We start from the raw sequence: 19,745 nt of genomic DNA, 5'->3' as shown, positions 1-19,745 counted from the left end.
GGGGTAGGTGATGTGTCTAGTTACCTGGTAGTAGGGGTAGGTGATGTGTCTAGTTACCTGGTAGTAGGGGTAGGTGATGTGTCTAGTTACCTGGTAGTAGGGGTAGGTGATGTGTCTAGTTACCTGGTAGTAGGGGTAGGTGATGTGTCTAGTTACCTGGTAGTAGGGGTAGGTGATGTGTCTAGTTATCTGGTAGTAGGGGTAGGTGATGTGTCTAGTTACCTGGTAGTAGGGGTAGGTGATGTGTCTAGTTACCTGGTAGTAGGGGTAGGTGATGTGTCTAGTTACCTGGTAGTAGGGGTAGTGGTAGGTGATGTGTCTAGTTACCTGGTAGTAGTGGTAGGGGTAGGTGATGTGTCTAGTTACCTGGTAGTAGTGGTAGGGGTAGGTGATGTGTCTAGTTACCTGGTAGTAGTGGTAGGGGTAGGTGATGTGTCTAGTTACCTGGTAGTAGGGGTAGGTGATGTGTCTAGTTACCTGGTAGTAGGGGTAGGTGATGTGTCTAGTTACCTGGTAGTAGGGGTAGGTGATGTGTCTAGTTACCTGGTAGTAGTGGTAGGGGTAGGTGATGTGTCTAGTTACCTGGTAGTAGGGGTAGTGGTAGGTGATGTGTCTAGTTACCTGGTAGTAGGGGTAGTGGTAGGTGATGTGTCTAGTTACCTGGTAGTAGGGGTAGTGGTAGGTGTGTGTCTAGTTACCTGCCAGCCCTTGTCAGCAGTGCGATAGTAGGGGTAGTGTTTGGTGATGTGTGTGTAGATTCCAGACAGGGTCAGCTGTCTGTCTGGTGCTGAAGAGATGGCCTGGACTATCAACTGGGCATACGAGTAGGGAGGCTTAGATTCATCCTGGATAAGACAGGAGAGAGGGGTTAATATATACACACACACACACACACACACAGTAGACACAAACACACACAGAGTGAAGTATACCTTGGGGCTGTCTCCACCGCCGGACTCTCCGTGTTGCTCGGCAACGCCCCGCTGTTGCTCGGAGACAGCCTTGGCAGCGAACTCCGCAGCCAGCTGGAGGTCAGATGTCACGTTGCGTCCGTAGCGATAACCCGATGACCCCGCACCCCTCGGACTGGCCGGGCACGAGTTAGGAACACTGGAGAGGAGGATGAGAGGGGAGAAGGAGAGGAGAATGAGAAGGAGAGGAGAATGAGAAGGAGAGAAGAGAAGGATGAGAGGGGAGACAGAGGAGAATGAGAAGGAGAGGAGAGAAGGATGAGATGAGAGAAGGATGAGGAGAGAGAGAGTAAGATCTAGAATAGAATAGGGTAACTCCACCTAACGGAATAGCGAATACATTCTTAAATAAAAAATAAAATGGAGTGTATGTCAAGGAGAAACCATGGAGTTCAAAGTTGAACAAACCATACAATCCTAGGACTACTTTAAACCATTTACAAAAACCCATTACCTGGAACAATTGTGCAGATTTACTGAGCGCCGCCGGCCCCTACGCTGTGTTCCAGATTAATTTATTTGGACCTTGGTGAATTGTAACACTGAAAGAGGCCCCTGGGTGTCACCATAACCCACTAAATGACAACACCACCATACTGTCACCACTAAAATAACCTCCCACTGTGCCAATAACACCACCATACTATTACCACTAAAATAACCTCCCACTGTGCCAATAACACCACCATACTATCACCACTAAAATAACCTCCCACTGAGCCAATAACACCACTGCTTTCTGATCCCATGTATTAGATACCATCTCCTCCTGCTGTCTGATCCCATGTATTAGATACCATCTCCTCCTGCTGTCTGATCCCATGTATTAGATACCATCTCCTGCTGTCTGATCCCATGTATTAGATACCATCTCCTGCTGTCTGATCCCATGTATTAGATACCATCTCCTCCTGCTGTCTGATCCCATGTATTAGATACCATCTCCTGCTGCTGCTGTCTGATCCCATGTATTAGATACCATCTCCTCCTGCTGTCTGATCCCATGTATTAGATACCATCTCCTGCTGCTGTCTGATCCCATGTATTAGATACCATCTCCTCCTGCTGTCTGATCCCATGTATTAGATACCATCTCCTGCTGCTGTCTGATCCCATGTATTAGATACCATCTCCTCCTGCTGTCTGATCCCATGTATTAGATACCATCTCCTCCTGCTGTCTGATCCCATGTATTAGATACCATCTCCTCCTGCTGTCTGATCCCATGTATTAGATACCATCTCCTGCTGTCTGATCCCATGTATTAGATACCATCTCCTCCTGCTGTCTGATCCCATGTATTAGATACCATCTCCTGCTGCTGTCTGATCCCATGTATTAGATACCATCTCCTGCTGCTGTCTGATCCCATGTATTAGATACCATCTCCTCCTGCTGTCTGATCCCATGTATTAGATACCATCTCCTCCTGCTGTCTGATCCCATGTATTAGATACCATCTCCTCCTCCTGCTGTCTGATCCCATGTATTAGATACCATGTCCTCCTGCTGTCTGATCCCATGTATTAGATACCATCTCCTCCTGCTGTCTGATCCCATGTATTAGATACCATCTCCTCCTGCTGTCTGATCCCATGTATTAGATACCATCTCCTCCTCCTGCTGTCTGATCCCATGTATTAGATACCATCTCCTGCTGCTGTCTGATCCCATGTATTAGATACCATCTCCTGCTGCTGTCTGATCCCATATATTAGATACCATCTCCTGCTGTCTGATCCCATATATTAGATACCATCTCCTGCTGTCTGATCCCATGTATTAGATACCATCTCCTCCTGCTGTCTGATCCCATGTATTAGATACCATCTCCTCCTGCTGTCTGATCCCATGTATTAGATACCATCTCCTCCTGCTGTCTGATTCCATGTATTAGATACCATCTCCTGCTGTCTGAACCCATGTATTAGATACCATCTCCTCCTGCTGCTGTCTGATCCCATGTATTAGATACCATCTCCTGCTGCTGTCTGATCCCATGTATTAGATACCATCTCCTCCTGCTGTCTGATCCCATGTATTAGATACCATCTCCTGCTGCTGTCTGATCCCATGTATTAGATACCATCTCCTCCTGCTGTCTGATCCCATGTATTAGATACCATCTCCTGCTGCTGTCTGATCCCATGTATTAGATACCATCTCCTGCTGCTGTCTGATCCCATGTATTAGATACCATCTCCTCCTGCTGCTGTCTGATCCCATGTATTAGATACCATCTCCTGCTGCTGTCTGATCCCATGTATTAGATACCATCTCCTGCTGCTGCTGTCTGATCCCATGTATTAGATACCATCTCCTCCTGCTGTCTGATTCCATGTATTAGATACCATCTCCTGCTGTCTGATCCCATGTATTAGATACCATCTCCTCCTGCTGCTGTCTGATCCCATGTATTAGATACCATCTCCTCCTGCTGTCTGATCCCATGTATTAGATACCATCTCCTCCTGCTGTCTGATCCCATGTATTAGATACCATCTCCTCCTGCTGTCTGATCCCATGTATTAGATACCATCTCCTGCTATTGGAGCCTGCTCTGCTCTGATTGGCTGCTGTATAAAACACATGTGGTCCGTCACCCCTCCATCTGGAGAGTTACTGGGCGTGCAGGTTCTTGGTCCAACCCTGCTCAAACACACCAGTCAGCTTATCAAGGTTCCTGTTGAGCAGCTGATATTTTACAAAGTGGTTGTGTTAGAGCAGGGCTGGAGTAAAAGCCTGCACCCCCAGCAGCTGGAATCTCCTGGAGGATGGTTGACCACCCTGCAACATTACATTTATAACCAAATACTGTGAGCGGCCCAGCCAGAGCCCGGACTTGAACCCGATCAAACATCTCTGAAGAGACCTGAAAATAACTGTGCAGCGACGCTCCCCATCCAACCTGACAGAGCTTGAGAGGATCTGCAGAGAAGAATGGGAGAAATTTCCCAAATACAGATGTGCCAAGCTTGTAGAGTCAAACCCAAGAAGACTCGATGCTGTAATCGCTGCCAAAGGTGCTTCAACAAAGTACTGAGGAAAGGGTCTGAATACTTACGTAAAATGTGATATATATACATTTTTTGGGGCAAACATTTCTAAAAACCTGTTTTCCCTTTGTCATTATGGGGTATTGTGATGTCATTATGGGGTATTGTGATGTCATTATGGGGTATTGTGATGTCATTATGGGGTATTGCGATGTCATTATGGGGTATTGCGATGTCATTATGGGGTATTGTGTGTAGATTGATGAGGGGGGGGGAGGCGGACGGACGATATAATCCAATTTAGAATAAGGCTTTAACGTTAACAAAAGGTGTAAAAAGTGAAGTGGTTTGAATACTTTCTGAAGGCCCTGTATATCCCTACGTTACAGTGGGAAGATCCCAAGACCACACACACACAGGCCCCTCCTCTGGGCAGCAGAGTTAACACTGCTTGGGAGAGTGTGTGTGTGTTTGTTTTGGCTCAGATGCTGTAGTGCGTCTGCAGGTGGTTCAAACAAAAGAAGAGGAAGGAGAGAAGAGGAAGGAGAGAAGAGTGAAAGACGTATGAAAGGAGAGAGAGAAAGAAAATAGACAGGAAAACGTTCAGACTCAAATCAAACTGTAGAACTATAAAACTATAATCAAACAACCGTAAAACTAACTGGAGCTATAATCAAACAACAGTAGAACTAACTGGAGCTATAATCAAACAACCGTAGAACTATAATCAAACAACAGTAGAACTAACTGGAGCTATAATCAAACAACCGTAGAACTAACTGGAGCTATAATCAAACAAACGTAGAACTAACTGGAGCTATAATCAAACAGCCGTAGAACTAACTGGAGCTATAATCAAACAACAGTAGAACTAACTGGAGCTATAATCAAACAACAGTAGAACTAACTGGAGCTATAATCAAACAACCGTAGGACTATAATTAAACAACCGTAGAACTATAATCAAACAACCGTAGAACTATAATCAAACAACCGTAGAACTATAATCAAACAACCGTAGAACTATAATCAAACAACCGTAGAACTATAATCAAACAACCGTAGAACTAACTGGAGCTATAATCAAACAACCGTAAAACTATAATCAAACAACCGTAGAACTATAATCAAACAACCGTAAAACTATAATCAAACAACCGTAGAACTATAATCAAACAACCGTAAAACTAACCGGAGCTATAATCAAACAACCGTAGAACTAACTGGAGCTATAATCAAACAGCCGTAGAACTATAATCAAACAACCGTAAAACTAACCGGAGCTATAATCAAACAACCGTAGAACTATAATCAAACAACCGTAGAACTAACTGGAGCTATAATCAAACAACCGTAGAACTATAATCAAACAACCGTAGAACTAACCGGAGCAGTACAGCTCTACAACTAAAGCAGTGGTTCCTGATCTTTTAAGTGTTCCACCAATTGTTTTTTGCTCTGCCGGAGTAACCCTGAAGTACCCCTCATGTACATTTTACCAGTAGGCCTATGGTCTCATGAGTCTTCAAGTACCTCCTGTGGAGAGGCCAAGAACTCCTGGATGGGAAACACTGAACTAGAGAACAGTTAAAACTCTAATTAAACAACCTTAGAACTAACTGGAACCGTAAAATGATACAACTCTGGAACTATGCAAATAGGTGTACAATTCTAGAACTATGTAAATAGGTGTACAATTCTAGAACTATGCAAATAGGTATACAATTCTGGAACTTTGCAAATAGGTGTACAACTCTAGAACTATGTAAATAGGTGTACCACTCTAGAACTATGTAAATAGGTGTACCACTCTAGAACTATGTAAATAGGTGTACCACTCTAGAACTATGTAAATAGGTGTACCACTCTAGAACTATGTAAATAGGTGTACCACTCTAGAACTATGTAAATAGGTGTACCACTCTAGAACTATGTAAATAGGTGTACCACTCTAGAACTATGTAAATAGGTGTACCACTCTAGAACTATGTAAATAGGTGTACAATTCTAGAACTATGTAAATAGGTGTACCACTCTAGAACTATGTAAATAGGTGTACAACTCTAGAACTATGTAAATAGGTGTACCACTCTAGAACTATGTAAATAGGTGTACCACTCTAGAACTATGTAAATAGGTGTACCACTCTAGAACTATGTAAATAGGTCTAGAACTCTAGAACTATGTAAATAGGTGTACCACTCTAGAACTATGTAAATAGGTGTACCACTCTAGAACTATGTAAATAGGTGTACCACTCTAGAACTATGTAAATAGGTGTACCACTCTAGAACTATGTAAATAGGTGTACCACTCTAGAACTATGTAAATAGGTGTACCACTCTAGAACTATGTAAATAGGTGTACCACTCTAGAACTATGTAAATAGGTCTAGAACTATGTAAATAGGTGTACCACTCTAGAACTATGTAAATAGGTGTACCACTCTAGAACTATGTAAATAGGTCTAGAACTATGTAAATAGGTGTACCACTCTAGAACTATGTAAATAGGTGTACCACTCTAGAACTATGTAAATAGGTGTACCACTCTAGAACTATGTAAATAGGTCTAGAACTATGTAAATAGGTGTACCACTCTAGAACTATGTAAATAGGTGTACCACTCTAGAACTATGTAAATAGGTGTACCACTCTAGAACTATGTAAATAGGTGTACCACTCTAGAACTATGTAAATAGGTGTACCACTCTAGAACTATGTAAATAGGTGTACCACTCTAGAACTATGTAAATAGGTGTACAACTCTAGAACTATGTAAATAGGTCTAGAACTATGCAAATAGGTGTACCACTCTAGAACTATGTAAATAGGTGTACCACTCTAGAACTATGTAAATAGGTGTACCACTCTAGAACTATGTAAATAGGTCTAGAACTCTAGAACTATGTAAATAGGTGTACCACTCTAGAACTATGTAAATAGGTGTACCACTCTAGAACTATGTAAATAGGTGTACCACTCTAGAACTATGTAAATAGGTGTACCACTCTAGAACTATGTAAATAGGTGTACCACTCTAGAACTATGTAAATAGGTGTACCACTCTAGAACTATGTAAATAGGTGTACCACTCTAGAACTATGTAAATAGGTCTAGAACTATGTAAATAGGTGTACCACTCTAGAACTATGTAAATAGGTGTACCACTCTAGAACTATGTAAATAGGTGTACCACTCTAGAACTATGTAAATAGGTGTACCACTCTAGAACTATGTAAATAGGTCTAGAACTATGTAAATAGGTGTACCACTCTAGAACTATGTAAATAGGTGTACAACTATGGAACTATGTAAATAGGTCTAGAACTATGTAAATAGGTGTACCACTCTAGAACTATGTAAATAGGTCTAGAACTATGTAAATAGGTGTACAACTCTAGAACTATGTAAATAGGTGTACCACTCTAGAACTATGTAAATAGGTCTAGAACTATGTAAATAGGTGTACCACTCTAGAACTATGTAAATAGGTGTACCACTCTAGAACTATGTAAATAGGTCTAGAACTATGTAAATAGGTGTACCACTCTAGAACTATGTAAATAGGTGTACCACTCTAGAACTATGTAAATAGGTGTACCACTCTAGAACTATGTAAATAGGTGTACCACTCTAGAACTATGTAAATAGGTGTACAACTCTAGAACTATGTAAATAGGTCTAGAACTATGCAAATAGGTGTACCACTCTAGAACTATGTAAATAGGTGTACCACTCTAGAACTATGCAAATAGGTCTAGAACTATGTAAATAGGTGTACCACTCTAGAACTATGTAAATAGGTGTACCACTCTAGAACTATGTAAATAGGTGTACCACTCTAGAACTATGCAAATAGGTGTACCACTCTAGAACTATGTAAATAGGTGTACAACTATGGAACTATGTAAATAGGTGTACCACTCTAGAACTATGCAAATAGGTCTAGAACTATGCAAATAGGTGTACCACTCTAGAACTATGTAAATAGGTGTACCACTCTAGAACTATGCAAATAGGTCTAGAACTATGTAAATAGGTGTACCACTCTAGAACTATGTAAATAGGTGTACCACTCTAGAACTATGTAAATAGGTGTACCACTCTAGAACTATGCAAATAGGTGTACCACTCTAGAACTATGTAAATAGGTGTACCACTCTAGAACTATGTAAATAGGTCTAGAACTATGTAAATAGGTGTACCACTCTAGAACTATGTAAATAGGTGTACCACTCTAGAACTATGTAAATAGGTCTAGAACTATGTAAATAGGTGTACCACTCTAGAACTATGTAAATAGGTGTACCACTCTAGAACTATGTAAATAGGTGTACCACTCTAGAACTATGTAAATAGGTGTACCACTCTAGAACTATGTAAATAGGTGTACCACTCTAGAACTATGTAAATAGGTGTACCACTCTAGAACTATGTAAATAGGTCTAGAACTATGCAAATAGGTGTACCACTCTAGAACTATGTAAATAGGTGTACCACTCTAGAACTATGTAAATAGGTCTAGAACTCTAGAACTATGTAAATAGGTGTACCACTCTAGAACTATGTAAATAGGTGTACCACTCTAGAACTATGTAAATAGGTGTACCACTCTAGAACTATGTAAATAGGTGTACCACTCTAGAACTATGTAAATAGGTCTAGAACTATGTAAATAGGTGTACCACTCTAGAACTATGTAAATAGGTGTACAACTATGGAACTATGTAAATAGGTCTAGAACTATGTAAATAGGTGTACCACTCTAGAACTATGTAAATAGGTCTAGAACTATGTAAATAGGTGTACCACTCTAGAACTATGTAAATAGGTGTACAACTCTAGAACTATGTAAATAGGTGTACCACTCTAGAACTATGTAAATAGGTGTACAACTCTAGAACTATGTAAATAGGTGTACCACTCTAGAACTATGTAAATAGGTGTACCACTCTAGAACTATGTAAATAGGTCTAGAACTATGTAAATAGGTGTACCACTCTAGAACTATGTAAATAGGTGTACCACTCTAGAACTATGTAAATAGGTCTAGAACTATGTAAATAGGTGTACCACTCTAGAACTATGTAAATAGGTGTACCACTCTAGAACTATGTAAATAGGTCTAGAACTATGTAAATAGGTGTACCACTCTAGAACTATGTAAATAGGTGTACCACTCTAGAACTATGTAAATAGGTGTACCACTCTAGAACTATGTAAATAGGTGTACCACTCTAGAACTATGTAAATAGGTGTACCACTCTAGAACTATGTAAATAGGTGTACAACTCTAGAACTATGTAAATAGGTGTACCACTCTAGAACTATGTAAATAGGTGTACCACTCTAGAACTATGTAAATAGGTGTACAACTCTAGAACTATGTAAATAGGTCTAGAACTATGCAAATAGGTGTACCACTCTAGAACTATGTAAATAGGTGTACCACTCTAGAACTATGCAAATAGGTCTAGAACTATGTAAATAGGTGTACCACTCTAGAACTATGTAAATAGGTGTACCACTCTAGAACTATGTAAATAGGTGTACCACTCTAGAACTATGCAAATAGGTGTACCACTCTAGAACTATGTAAATAGGTGTACAACTATGGAACTATGTAAATAGGTGTACCACTCTAGAACTATGCAAATAGGTCTAGAACTATGCAAATAGGTGTACCACTCTAGAACTATGTAAATAGGTGTACCACTCTAGAACTATGCAAATAGGTCTAGAACTATGTAAATAGGTGTACCACTCTAGAACTATGTAAATAGGTGTACCACTCTAGAACTATGTAAATAGGTGTACCACTCTAGAACTATGCAAATAGGTGTACCACTCTAGAACTATGTAAATAGGTGTACCACTCTAGAACTATGTAAATAGGTGTACCACTCTAGAACTATGTAAATAGGTGTACCACTCTAGAACTATGTAAATAGGTGTACCACTCTAGAACTATGTAAATAGGTCTAGAACTATGTAAATAGGTGTACCACTCTAGAACTATGTAAATAGGTGTACCACTCTAGAACTATGTAAATAGGTGTACCACTCTAGAACTATGTAAATAGGTGTACCACTCTAGAACTATGTAAATAGGTGTACCACTCTAGAACTATGTAAATAGGTGTACCACTCTAGAACTATGTAAATAGGTGTACCACTCTAGAACTATGTAAATAGGTGTACCACTCTAGAACTATGTAAATAGGTGTACCACTCTAGAACTATGTAAATAGGTCTAGAACTATGTAAATAGGTGTACAACTCTAGAACTATGTAAATAGGTGTACCACTCTAGAACTATGTAAATAGGTGTACCACTCTAGAACTATGTAAATAGGTGTACCACTCTAGAACTATGTAAATAGGTGTACCACTCTAGAACTATGTAAATAGGTGTACCACTCTAGAACTATGTAAATAGGTCTAGAACTATGTAAATAGGTGTACAACTCTAGAACTATGTAAATAGGTGTACCACTCTAGAACTATGTAAATAGGTGTACCACTCTAGAACTATGCAAATAGGTGTACCACTCTAGAACTATGTAAATAGGTGTACCACTCTAGAACTATGTAAATAGGTGTACCACTCTAGAACTATGTAAATAGGTGTACCACTCTAGAACTATGTAAATAGGTGTACCACTCTAGAACTATGTAAATAGGTGTACCACTCTAGAACTATGTAAATAGGTGTACCACTCTAGAACTATGTAAATAGGTGTACCACTCTAGAACTATGTAAATAGGTGTACCACTCTAGAACTATGTAAATAGGTGTACAACTCTAGAACTATGTAAATAGGTGTACCACTCTAGAACTATGTAAATAGGTCTAGAACTATGTAAATAGGTGTACCACTCTAGAACTATGTAAATAGGTGTACCACTCTAGAACTATGTAAATAGGTGTACAACTCTAGAACTATGTAAATAGGTGTACCACTCTAGAACTATGTAAATAGGTGTACAACTCTAGAACTATGTAAATAGGTCTAGAACTATGTAAATAGGTGTACCACTCTAGAACTATGTAAATAGGTCTAGAACTATGTAAATAGGTGTACCACTCTAGAACTATGTAAATAGGTGTACCACTCTAGAACTATGTAAATAGGTGTACCACTCTAGAACTATGTAAATAGGTCTAGAACTATGTAAATAGGTCTAGAACTCTAGAACTATGTAAATAGGTCTAGAACTATGCAAATAGGTTTACAACTATGGAACCTCCAAACGACACAACTGTAGAAGTAGAGAAATAGATAGTTGTAATTAACAGGGTAGTAACCCCTGTCATTAACCTCTCACAACCTTTTCTTCACTCATGTATTTTGTAATAAATCAGTCTTTTTTCAGCACCTTACTTTTGCTACAAACGACAACACTCCACCCCCTTCTCTCCCTACACATCCCTCCTCTTCTCCGTCTCCCCCCCCCCCCCCCAACAGTGTCAGCACGAGAACTGCCAAGGAGAGGGGGAGGTTTGGGGAGAATATAAACACACACAGTATAAACTTGTCCAACTAGATCAGTGGCTCGTATTACCATGTGAAGGCCCAATGTTTCTGTTTTGGGAGTGTGTGTGTGTGTGTGTTAGTGTGTTAATTGTTGTGGGGGGGGAGGGGTGTTACAGTAGCTAAAGTAGCAAGCCTGAAAAAGGCCACAGTGTGATAGGAGCGAGGGAAGGGGTGTGTGTGTGTGGGGGGGGGGGGGTGTATGGGGGAGTGTGGGGGGGGGGGGGGGGGGGAGTGTGTGTATGGGGGAGTGTGTGTGTGTGTGGGGGGGGGGGGGAGTGTGGGGGGGGGGGTGTATGGGGGAGTGTGTGTGGGGGGGGGGGGGGGGAGTGTGTGTATGGGGGAGTGTGTGTGTGTGGGGTGGGGGGGGGGGGGGGGGGGAGAGTGTGTGTGGGGGAGTGTGTGTATTTATGTGAATGGGGCCTAAGGGGGAGCTCTGAAAAGGAAACCAGTGAGTGGAGAGCAGGAGAAAAAAAACACAAGCCGAGGCAAAAAAATAAAAAATAACCTAGGGTTGGACCAATCAGGAGCCTGCTAGCGGCTGCCGTGCCATATATGGCTTGTGTACACATACTATGACACCGGATGGCCCACGTGGTGCAGGACAACACACACACCACCAGGGGGAGACAGACACACAGGGAATATGCTAGAATACTTCCTCTTTCCAGGTTTTTTGGGTATTGGGCGAGTGTTTTCAGGCACCTTTGTCCAAACAGTAAAGAAGATAATAATAATAATAATAATAATAAAAGTATATAATTTTTCTAAACGGATAAATGTTTTTATTGTAAAATTAAAATGACTAAAAGCCAGATATAAAGTATGAATAAAAGATAAGAGCTATATATTGAAATAAAAGATAAGAGCTATATATTGAAATAAAAGATAAGAGCTATATATTGAAATAAAAGATAAGAGCTATATATTGAAATAAAAGATAAGAGCTATATATTGAAATAAAAGATAAGAGCTATATATTGAAATAAAAGAGCTATATATTGAAATAAAAGATAAGAGCTATATATTGAAATAAAAGATAAGAGCTATATATTGAAATAAAAGATAAGAGCTATATATTGAAATAAAAGATAAGAGCTATATATTGAAATAAAAGATAAGAGCTATATATTGAAATAAAAGATAAGAGCTATATATTGAAATAAAAGATAAGAGCTATATATTGAAATAAAAGATAAGAGCTATATATTGAAATAAAAGATAAGAGCTATATATTGAAATAAAGATAAGAGCTATATATTGAAATAAAAGATAAGAGCTATATATTGAAATAAAAGATAAGAGCTATATATTGAAATAAAAGATAAGAGCTATATATTGAAATAAAAGATAAGAGCTATATATTGAAATAAAGATAAGAGCTATATATTGAAATAAGATCATGTTGTTTGAGAACTAACAATCACCAAAATAAAAACTAGACAAATCAGGGACGATCTGAAATTCCCCGAATTATGGTGTCATGGCACGAGCCTCCACTAAAGCCAATTCAGAGATTCTGAACGTGTGTGTGTGTGTGTGAGTGAGAGCAGGCATGTGTTGGTGTGTCTCCTCACCTGAGGGTCCCTGTCGGAGAGGGCAGCGGGCTGACCAGGTGTCGCAGGTCCTCGTGGTGCATTGTGGGAATGCTGATCTTGAGGGGGGAGATGTGTGGGAGGAGGGTGAGGCGGGGCGGGGGAGACCGCTGCTCCTCCTCTCTCGACTCCTCCCCAGACAACAGAGAGGAGAACTGGATTTTGATCACTGTACTGGGGAACCTGAACACACATCTAGGAGGAGGAGAAGGAAGGAGAGGAGATCAGGAGGAGAGGGAAGATGAGGAGAAGGAAGAGGAGGAGAGGAGGGGGAAGAGGAGGGGGAAGAGGAGGAGAGGAGGAGAGGGAAGAGGAGGAGATCGGGAGGAAGATGGACGGAGGTGTTTACTTCAGTATATCTTAGAGTTAAAAGACATCTCTTCAGTAGAACACTTCCTACTTCCTGGTAGTGCAGGCTTTAGTTCCAACCCAGCAATAAGTTTAAAACTTCAACAGAATCGGTGGGTCCCTCCACGGGACGGTTGAGCTAACGTAGGCTAATATGATTAGCATGAGGTTGTAAGTAACAAGAACATTTCCCAGGACATAGACATATCTGATATTGGCAGAAAGATAAAATTCTTGTTAATCTAACTGCACTGTCCAATTTACTGTAGCTATTACAGTGAACTAATGCCATGCTCTTGTTTGAGGAGAGTGCACAGTTATGAACTTGAAAATTTATTAATAAACCAATTAGGCACATTTGGGCAGTCTTGAGACAACATTTTGAACAGAAATGCAATGGTTCATTGGATCAGGCTAAAACTTTGCACGTACACTGCTGCCATCTAGTGGCCAAAATCTACACTGCACCTAAAGTCCTAAGTTAGATAAGGAAATGTATTATCTTTTACCAGATCTAATGTGTTACATTCTCCTACATTCATTTAACATTTCCACAAACTTCAGTGTTTCCTTTCAAATAGTATCAAGAATATGCATATCCTTGCATTTGGTATCATGAATATGCATAGCCTTGCATTTGGTATCATGAATATGCATAGCCTTGCATTTGGTATCATGAATATGCATAGCCTTGCATTTGGTATCATGAATATGCATAGCCTTGCTTCAGGTCCTGGAGCTACAGGCAGTTCGTTTTTGGGTGTGTTTTTTTTATGGGGCGGAACCTTTTAACACACCGGTGTGTACAGGCCTCCAGACTAACATTTTCCCTTGGTGATACTGGTGCCACTAAGTTTTTCAGTTGGTGGCAGCAGGTTAGCATATAGACAGACTTTTGCACACACACACACACTACCATTGACAGCTGTACCTGCCTCACACTTCATTTTTGAAAACGCACACATACCTGGGTAAGAACAGGAGCTATCCCTTGTTCTCCTTTCAAAAATGTGTGTGTGACCAGGAAAAGGAGGAGATATATAATCTAATTGATGAGATCCCATTGGATGATTTGAGATGACATCATAGGATTCTTAATTCTATTCCTCATTACAAAAAAACAAAGCAACAGTATTGTCATCTGTGTGATCAGCTGACGGCTTGGCGCTGCGGCACGGTGATCTTAGGCTTGTGTGCGGCTGCTCAGTCACGGAAACCCATTTCATGAAGCTCTTGATCGATAGTTATTGTGCTGACGTTGCTTCCAGAGGCAGTTTGGAGTCTGTAGTGAGTGTTGCAACGGAGGACAGACAACAATAAAAAAAATTTAAAAAAAATGCTTGGGCTCCCGGGTGGCGCAGCGGTCTAAGGCACTGCATCTCAGTGCTAGAGGTGTCACTACAGACCCTGGTTCGATTCCAGGCTGTATCACAACCAGCTTCAGCGACCCCTTCCTGTGAGCTTGGGCTCCCGGGTGGCGCAGCGGTCTAAGGCACTGCATCTCAGTGCTAGAGGTGTCACTACAGACCCTGGTTCGATTCCAGGCTGTATCACAACCAGCTTCAGCGACCCCTTCCTGTGAGCTTGGGCTCCCGGGTGGCGCAGCGGTCTAAGGCACTGCATCTCAGTGCTAGAGGTGTCACTACAGACCCTGGTTCGATTCCAGGCTGTATCACAACCAGCTTCAGCGACCCCTTCCTGTGAGCTTGGGCTCCCGGGTGGCGCAGCGGTCTAAGGCACTGCATCTCAGTGCTAGAGGTGTCACTACAGACCCTGGTTCGATTCCAGGCTGTATCACAACCAGCTTCAGCGACCCCTTCCTGTGAGCTTGGGCTCCCGGGTGGCGCAGCGGTCTAAGGCACTGCATCTCAGTGCTAGAGGTGTCACTACAGACCCTGGTTCGATTCCAGGCTGTATCACAACCAGCTTCAGCGACCCCTTCCTGTGAGCTTGGGCTCCCGGGTGGCGCAGCGGTCTAAGGCACTGCATCTCAGTGCTAGAGGTGTCACTACAGACCCTGGTTCGATTCCAGGCTGTATCACAACCAGCTTCAGCGACCCCTTCCTGTGAGCTTGGGCTCCCGGGTGGCGCAGCGGTCTAAGGCACTGCATCTCAGTGCTAGAGGTGTCACTACAGACCCTGGTTCGATTCCAGGCTGTATCACAACCAGCTTCAGCGACCCCTTCCTGTGAGCTTGGGCTCCCGGGTGGCGCAGCAGTCTAAGGCACTGCATCTCAGTGCTAGAGGTGTCACTACAGACCCTGGTTCGATTCCAGGCTGTATCACAACCAGCTTCAGCGACCCCTTCCTGTGAGCTTGGGCTCCCGGGTGGCGCAGCGGTCTAAGGCACTGCATCTCAGTGCTAGAGGTGTCACTACAGACCCTGGTTCGATTCCAGGCTGTATCACAACCAGCTTCAGCGACCCCTTCCTGTGAGCTTGGGCTCCCGGGTGGCGCAGCGGTCTAAGGCACTGCATCTCAGTGCTAGAGGTGTCACTACAGACCCTGGTTCGATTCCAGGCTGTATCACAACCAGCTTCAGCGACCCCTTCCTGTGAGCTTGGGCTCCCGGGTGGCGCAGCGGTCTAAGGCACTGCATCTCAGAGGTGTCACTACAGATCCTGGTTCGATTCCAGGCAGTATCACAACCAGCTGTGATTTGGAGTCCCATAGGGACAATCGACCCAGAGTTGTCCAGGTTAGGGTTTGGCAGTCATTGTAAATAAGAATTTGTTCTTAATTGACTTGCCTAGTTGAAAGATTAAATCAATTACATTTAGGCCACTTCGAGGCTGAGCCGTTGGTGCTCCTAGACGTTTCCACTTCACAATAACAGCACTTATAGTTGACTGCGGGGGCAGCTCTAGAAAGGCAGACATTTTACAACCTGACTTGTTGGAAAGATGGCATCCTTATGACGGTACCACGTTGAAAGTCACTGAGCTCTCCACTAAGGCCATTCTACTGTTAATGTTGGCTATGGAGATTGCATGGCCGTGTGTTCGATTATATACATCTGTCAGCAAAAGGTGCGGCTGAAATAAACGAATCCACTAATTTCAAGGGTTGTCCACATACTTTTGGCCATGTATTATTCATGTATATATTAAACCCCTTCAAATCAGTAGATTGGTGTTTGTCTGTCTATCTATCTATCTATCTATATATTTTTGGGGAGGGGAGGGGGGGGGAATAATGTGTGTATTTTTTTGTATTACTTGCTAGGTATTAGTGCCCTGTTGGGAGCTAGAAACACAAGTATATTGCTGCACCTGCAGATCTGTGTTACGCGACCAATAAACTTTGATTTGATAGTAAATAGCAGTCATGCTGACTTGTGAGTGACTGTTTACATTCTGTGTTTACGGGCCGCAATGTCGCCACCACCGTCCGTCAAAAACCACAGTGAGTAGCTAGTTAACACAAATTAACTCTAAAATGTTTCCGTTTAGCTACAGTCTCCTAAAGACCATAAGACTGCAATGGATTCACTTTAGCTAAACAGCTCAAGAAAGCTCGTATCTTCCCAATGTAGTTTTAAACCAAGCTAGGAGACTGTGGCTATATATATCGGGTTTTCAATGCGAATGGCTAATGCATAGAGTAGACAACTTTGACTAGTTGTCTTAACTTTCTAACTTACAGCTAAAAATTTGAATTGTGGCAGGTGTTTGTTTATTAACTAGTCAAAAAAAAAAGTTCTTTAACATAATTAGCATGCTAATGTTGCTAACTTTACAGTAGGCAGCTAAAAATGTGACTTGTGGCAGGTACTTACTCCCTGGGAAGCTGCAGGGGAGGCGCGCCTCTCCTCTGAAACACGCCGTCCACGAAGACGCCGTTCTTCCCGAGGCAGCGCAGCGAAAACCCGCACGGCTCCTCGAAGGTGATCTGGAGGTGCCGCCGAGAGATGAAGCTCGAGTGACCCATGTTTATATCCACGGAGCCGTGCGACGAGTTACGGCCTACGGTCACTGTCCGCTGCCTCATGACGAAATCAAAGTCCCGGCCTTCGAGCCTGGCCAGGGCCCGAGGAGGAGACTCGAGGCGAGGAGGCATCGCGCAGCCCCGACTCAGCACCGAAGAGCCCGAGAATGTGAAATTGGGAGGGTATGCGGGTGAGGTCACCCCGACTCGAACAGGGCTGCACGGGGCAGATTGCAAGGCCAGTAGGGCTCGAGCTCCGGTGTCGTCCCGAAAGTCTGCCATCTTCTTTTTGGGGGGGTGGGGGGTTGAATACAAACACACTCTCGACTCTCAGACACACAGGTCCCAGTAACGTGAAGGGTTATTGGACAGGCCGCTCACGAGCTCCGTCGCTGTGGGAGAGAGACAGAAACAACATGGATTCTGGCCACGGCGAAAACCCGGGGTGAATAAGGGAGTGTGAATCCGGAAATGGCGTTAGTTTCGAAAAGTTGTCTCGACCCTCAGTCCAATAACACCGATAAGAGAAGTGGTAAACATCACACTGTTGCTGCTCAGTATATACACCCCCATCCTATAACCCACGAGGCCTATTTATTTGTAGCATTGTTCAAGACCGGGATGACTATTATTATTGAAGATGTAAGGCATATTGTAATCTTATTTAACAATATTATCTTAAGATGAATTGTTTTTGTCTTATTTGTTTCTAAACGGGAAAAGGAGGCTTTGGACGGGAGAGGGTTAATGCTCGTTTCCAGGAACCGGGCGACACGTGCGTGACATATGGCATTGGTTCCGGGCCAGAATGAGAAATGTTTTTAATTTGAGCAGATTACTTGTTTGGTCACTGCTATCCCCGACTGTTTGTTCGTAATATGAAGGTGAACTTTTCTCTGTGTGAAGGAGATGAACTTGGTGACCAGAGATTCTCTCTACACTGTGTTTATAAACGCGGAAAGTACAAGAGAACTGGAAAGTATGGAGCGTGGATCAACAGTTTGGAATGGGACCAGGCGAGTTACCACCCTAACGGGAAAAAAAGATTGCAGTCAGTGCAATTTAACTGCATTTAAAGTCTAACAGCTGTATGTTACAAATACTGCGTACAAAATAGCACTGTTTTTATATATATATATATTTTTTAAATAGAGTAATTTTGCTGCATCCAAAATACCACAGTTGACTGATGTTACTGCAGTTTCAAAACTAATCTTTGTATGTTGTTGTTGTAAGGGCAGCGCTGTGTATTTACATCCACACGAGGGCGGTATTGGGATCGGAAACGAAACGTACGTAATGACCCAGTCTTAACACTACAATTAGGCTTAACGGAATAAAGTAGAAATATGTATTGACCAATCAAAATGTGTGTGTGTGATTAAAAACAAAACAGAAACTCAGTTTTAAGTGAGAATGGACATTGGTCTGAAGATAGGAAATGAACATGCACATCACAAAGTCCTCTTCCACCCATGCTCTACTAAGGGTTTTCCCAGAACCACAAGGCCTCTTCCACCCATGCTCTACCAAGGGTTTTCCCAGCACCACAAGGCCTCTTCCACCCATGCTCTACCAAGGGTTTTCCCAGCACCACAAGGCCTCTTCCACCCATGCTCTACCAAGGGTTTTCCCAGCACCACAAGGCCTCTTCCACCCATGCTCTACCAAGGGGTTTCCCAGCACCACAAGGCCTCTTCCACCCATGCTCTACCAAGGGTTTTCCCAGCACCACAAGGCCTCTTCCACCCATGCTCTACCAAGGGGTTTCCCAGCACCACAAGGCCTCTTCCACCCATGCTCTACCAAGGGTTTTCCCAGCACCACAAGGCCTCTTCCACCCATGCTCTACCAAGGGTTTTCCCAGCACCACAAGGCCTCTTCCACCCATGCTCTACCAAGGGTTTTCCCAGCACCACAAGGCCTCTTCCACCCATGCTCTACCAAGGGTTTTCCCAGCACCACAAGGCCTCTTCCACCCATGCTCTACCAAGGGGTTTCCCAGCACCACAAGGCCTCTTCCACCCATGCTCTACCAAGGGTTTTCCCAGCACCACAAGGCCTCTTCCACCCATGCTCTACCAAGGGGTTTCCCAGCACCACAAGGCCTCTTCCACCCATGCTCTACCAAGGGTTTTCCCAGCACCACAAGGCCTCTTCCACCCATGCTCTACCAAGGGTTTTCCCAGCACCACAAGGCCTCTTCCACCCATGCTCTACCAAGGGGTTTCCCAGCACCACAAGGCCTCTTCCACCCATGCTCTACCAAGGGTTTTCCCAGCACAACAGCTTTTTGACCAACTACAGTAGCTATGTTGGTCTATTGCACTTTAAAACAATGAGTAAGGCAGGTTGCTTAGGATTCAAAACC

At 42.7% G+C, this 19,745-nt stretch overlaps 1 protein-coding gene across 2 annotated transcripts in view; it reads right to left on the bottom strand.

The window, feature by feature from the left end:
- LOC109877410 (forkhead box protein K1) overlaps positions 1-18,001 on the bottom strand; it is a 28,001-nt gene extending 10,000 nt beyond the window's left edge. Inside the window, exons 1-4 of one of the 2 annotated variants that reach the window (XM_031821186.1) lie at positions 17,226-18,001; positions 13,082-13,294; positions 933-1,110; positions 699-845 (exon numbers count right to left, since the gene is read on the bottom strand). In XM_031821186.1, the coding sequence (XP_031677046.1) occupies positions 699-845; positions 933-1,110; positions 13,082-13,294; positions 17,226-17,656 (969 nt within the window). In that variant the 5' untranslated portion in view covers positions 17,657-18,001. The remainder of the gene's footprint in view (positions 1-698; positions 846-932; positions 1,111-13,081; positions 13,295-17,225) is intronic. The other variant, XM_031821187.1, reaches the window with a different exon arrangement.
- Positions 18,002-19,745: the final 1,744 nt, after the last annotated feature.

This window comes from Oncorhynchus kisutch, unplaced genomic scaffold (assembly GCF_002021735.2).
Source record: "Oncorhynchus kisutch isolate 150728-3 unplaced genomic scaffold, Okis_V2 scaffold3917, whole genome shotgun sequence".
NCBI classification, from domain to species: Eukaryota; Metazoa; Chordata; class Actinopteri; order Salmoniformes; family Salmonidae; genus Oncorhynchus; species Oncorhynchus kisutch.
Note: the sequence above shows the minus strand (reverse complement) of the source record. Positions and strands in the feature narration are given on the sequence as shown.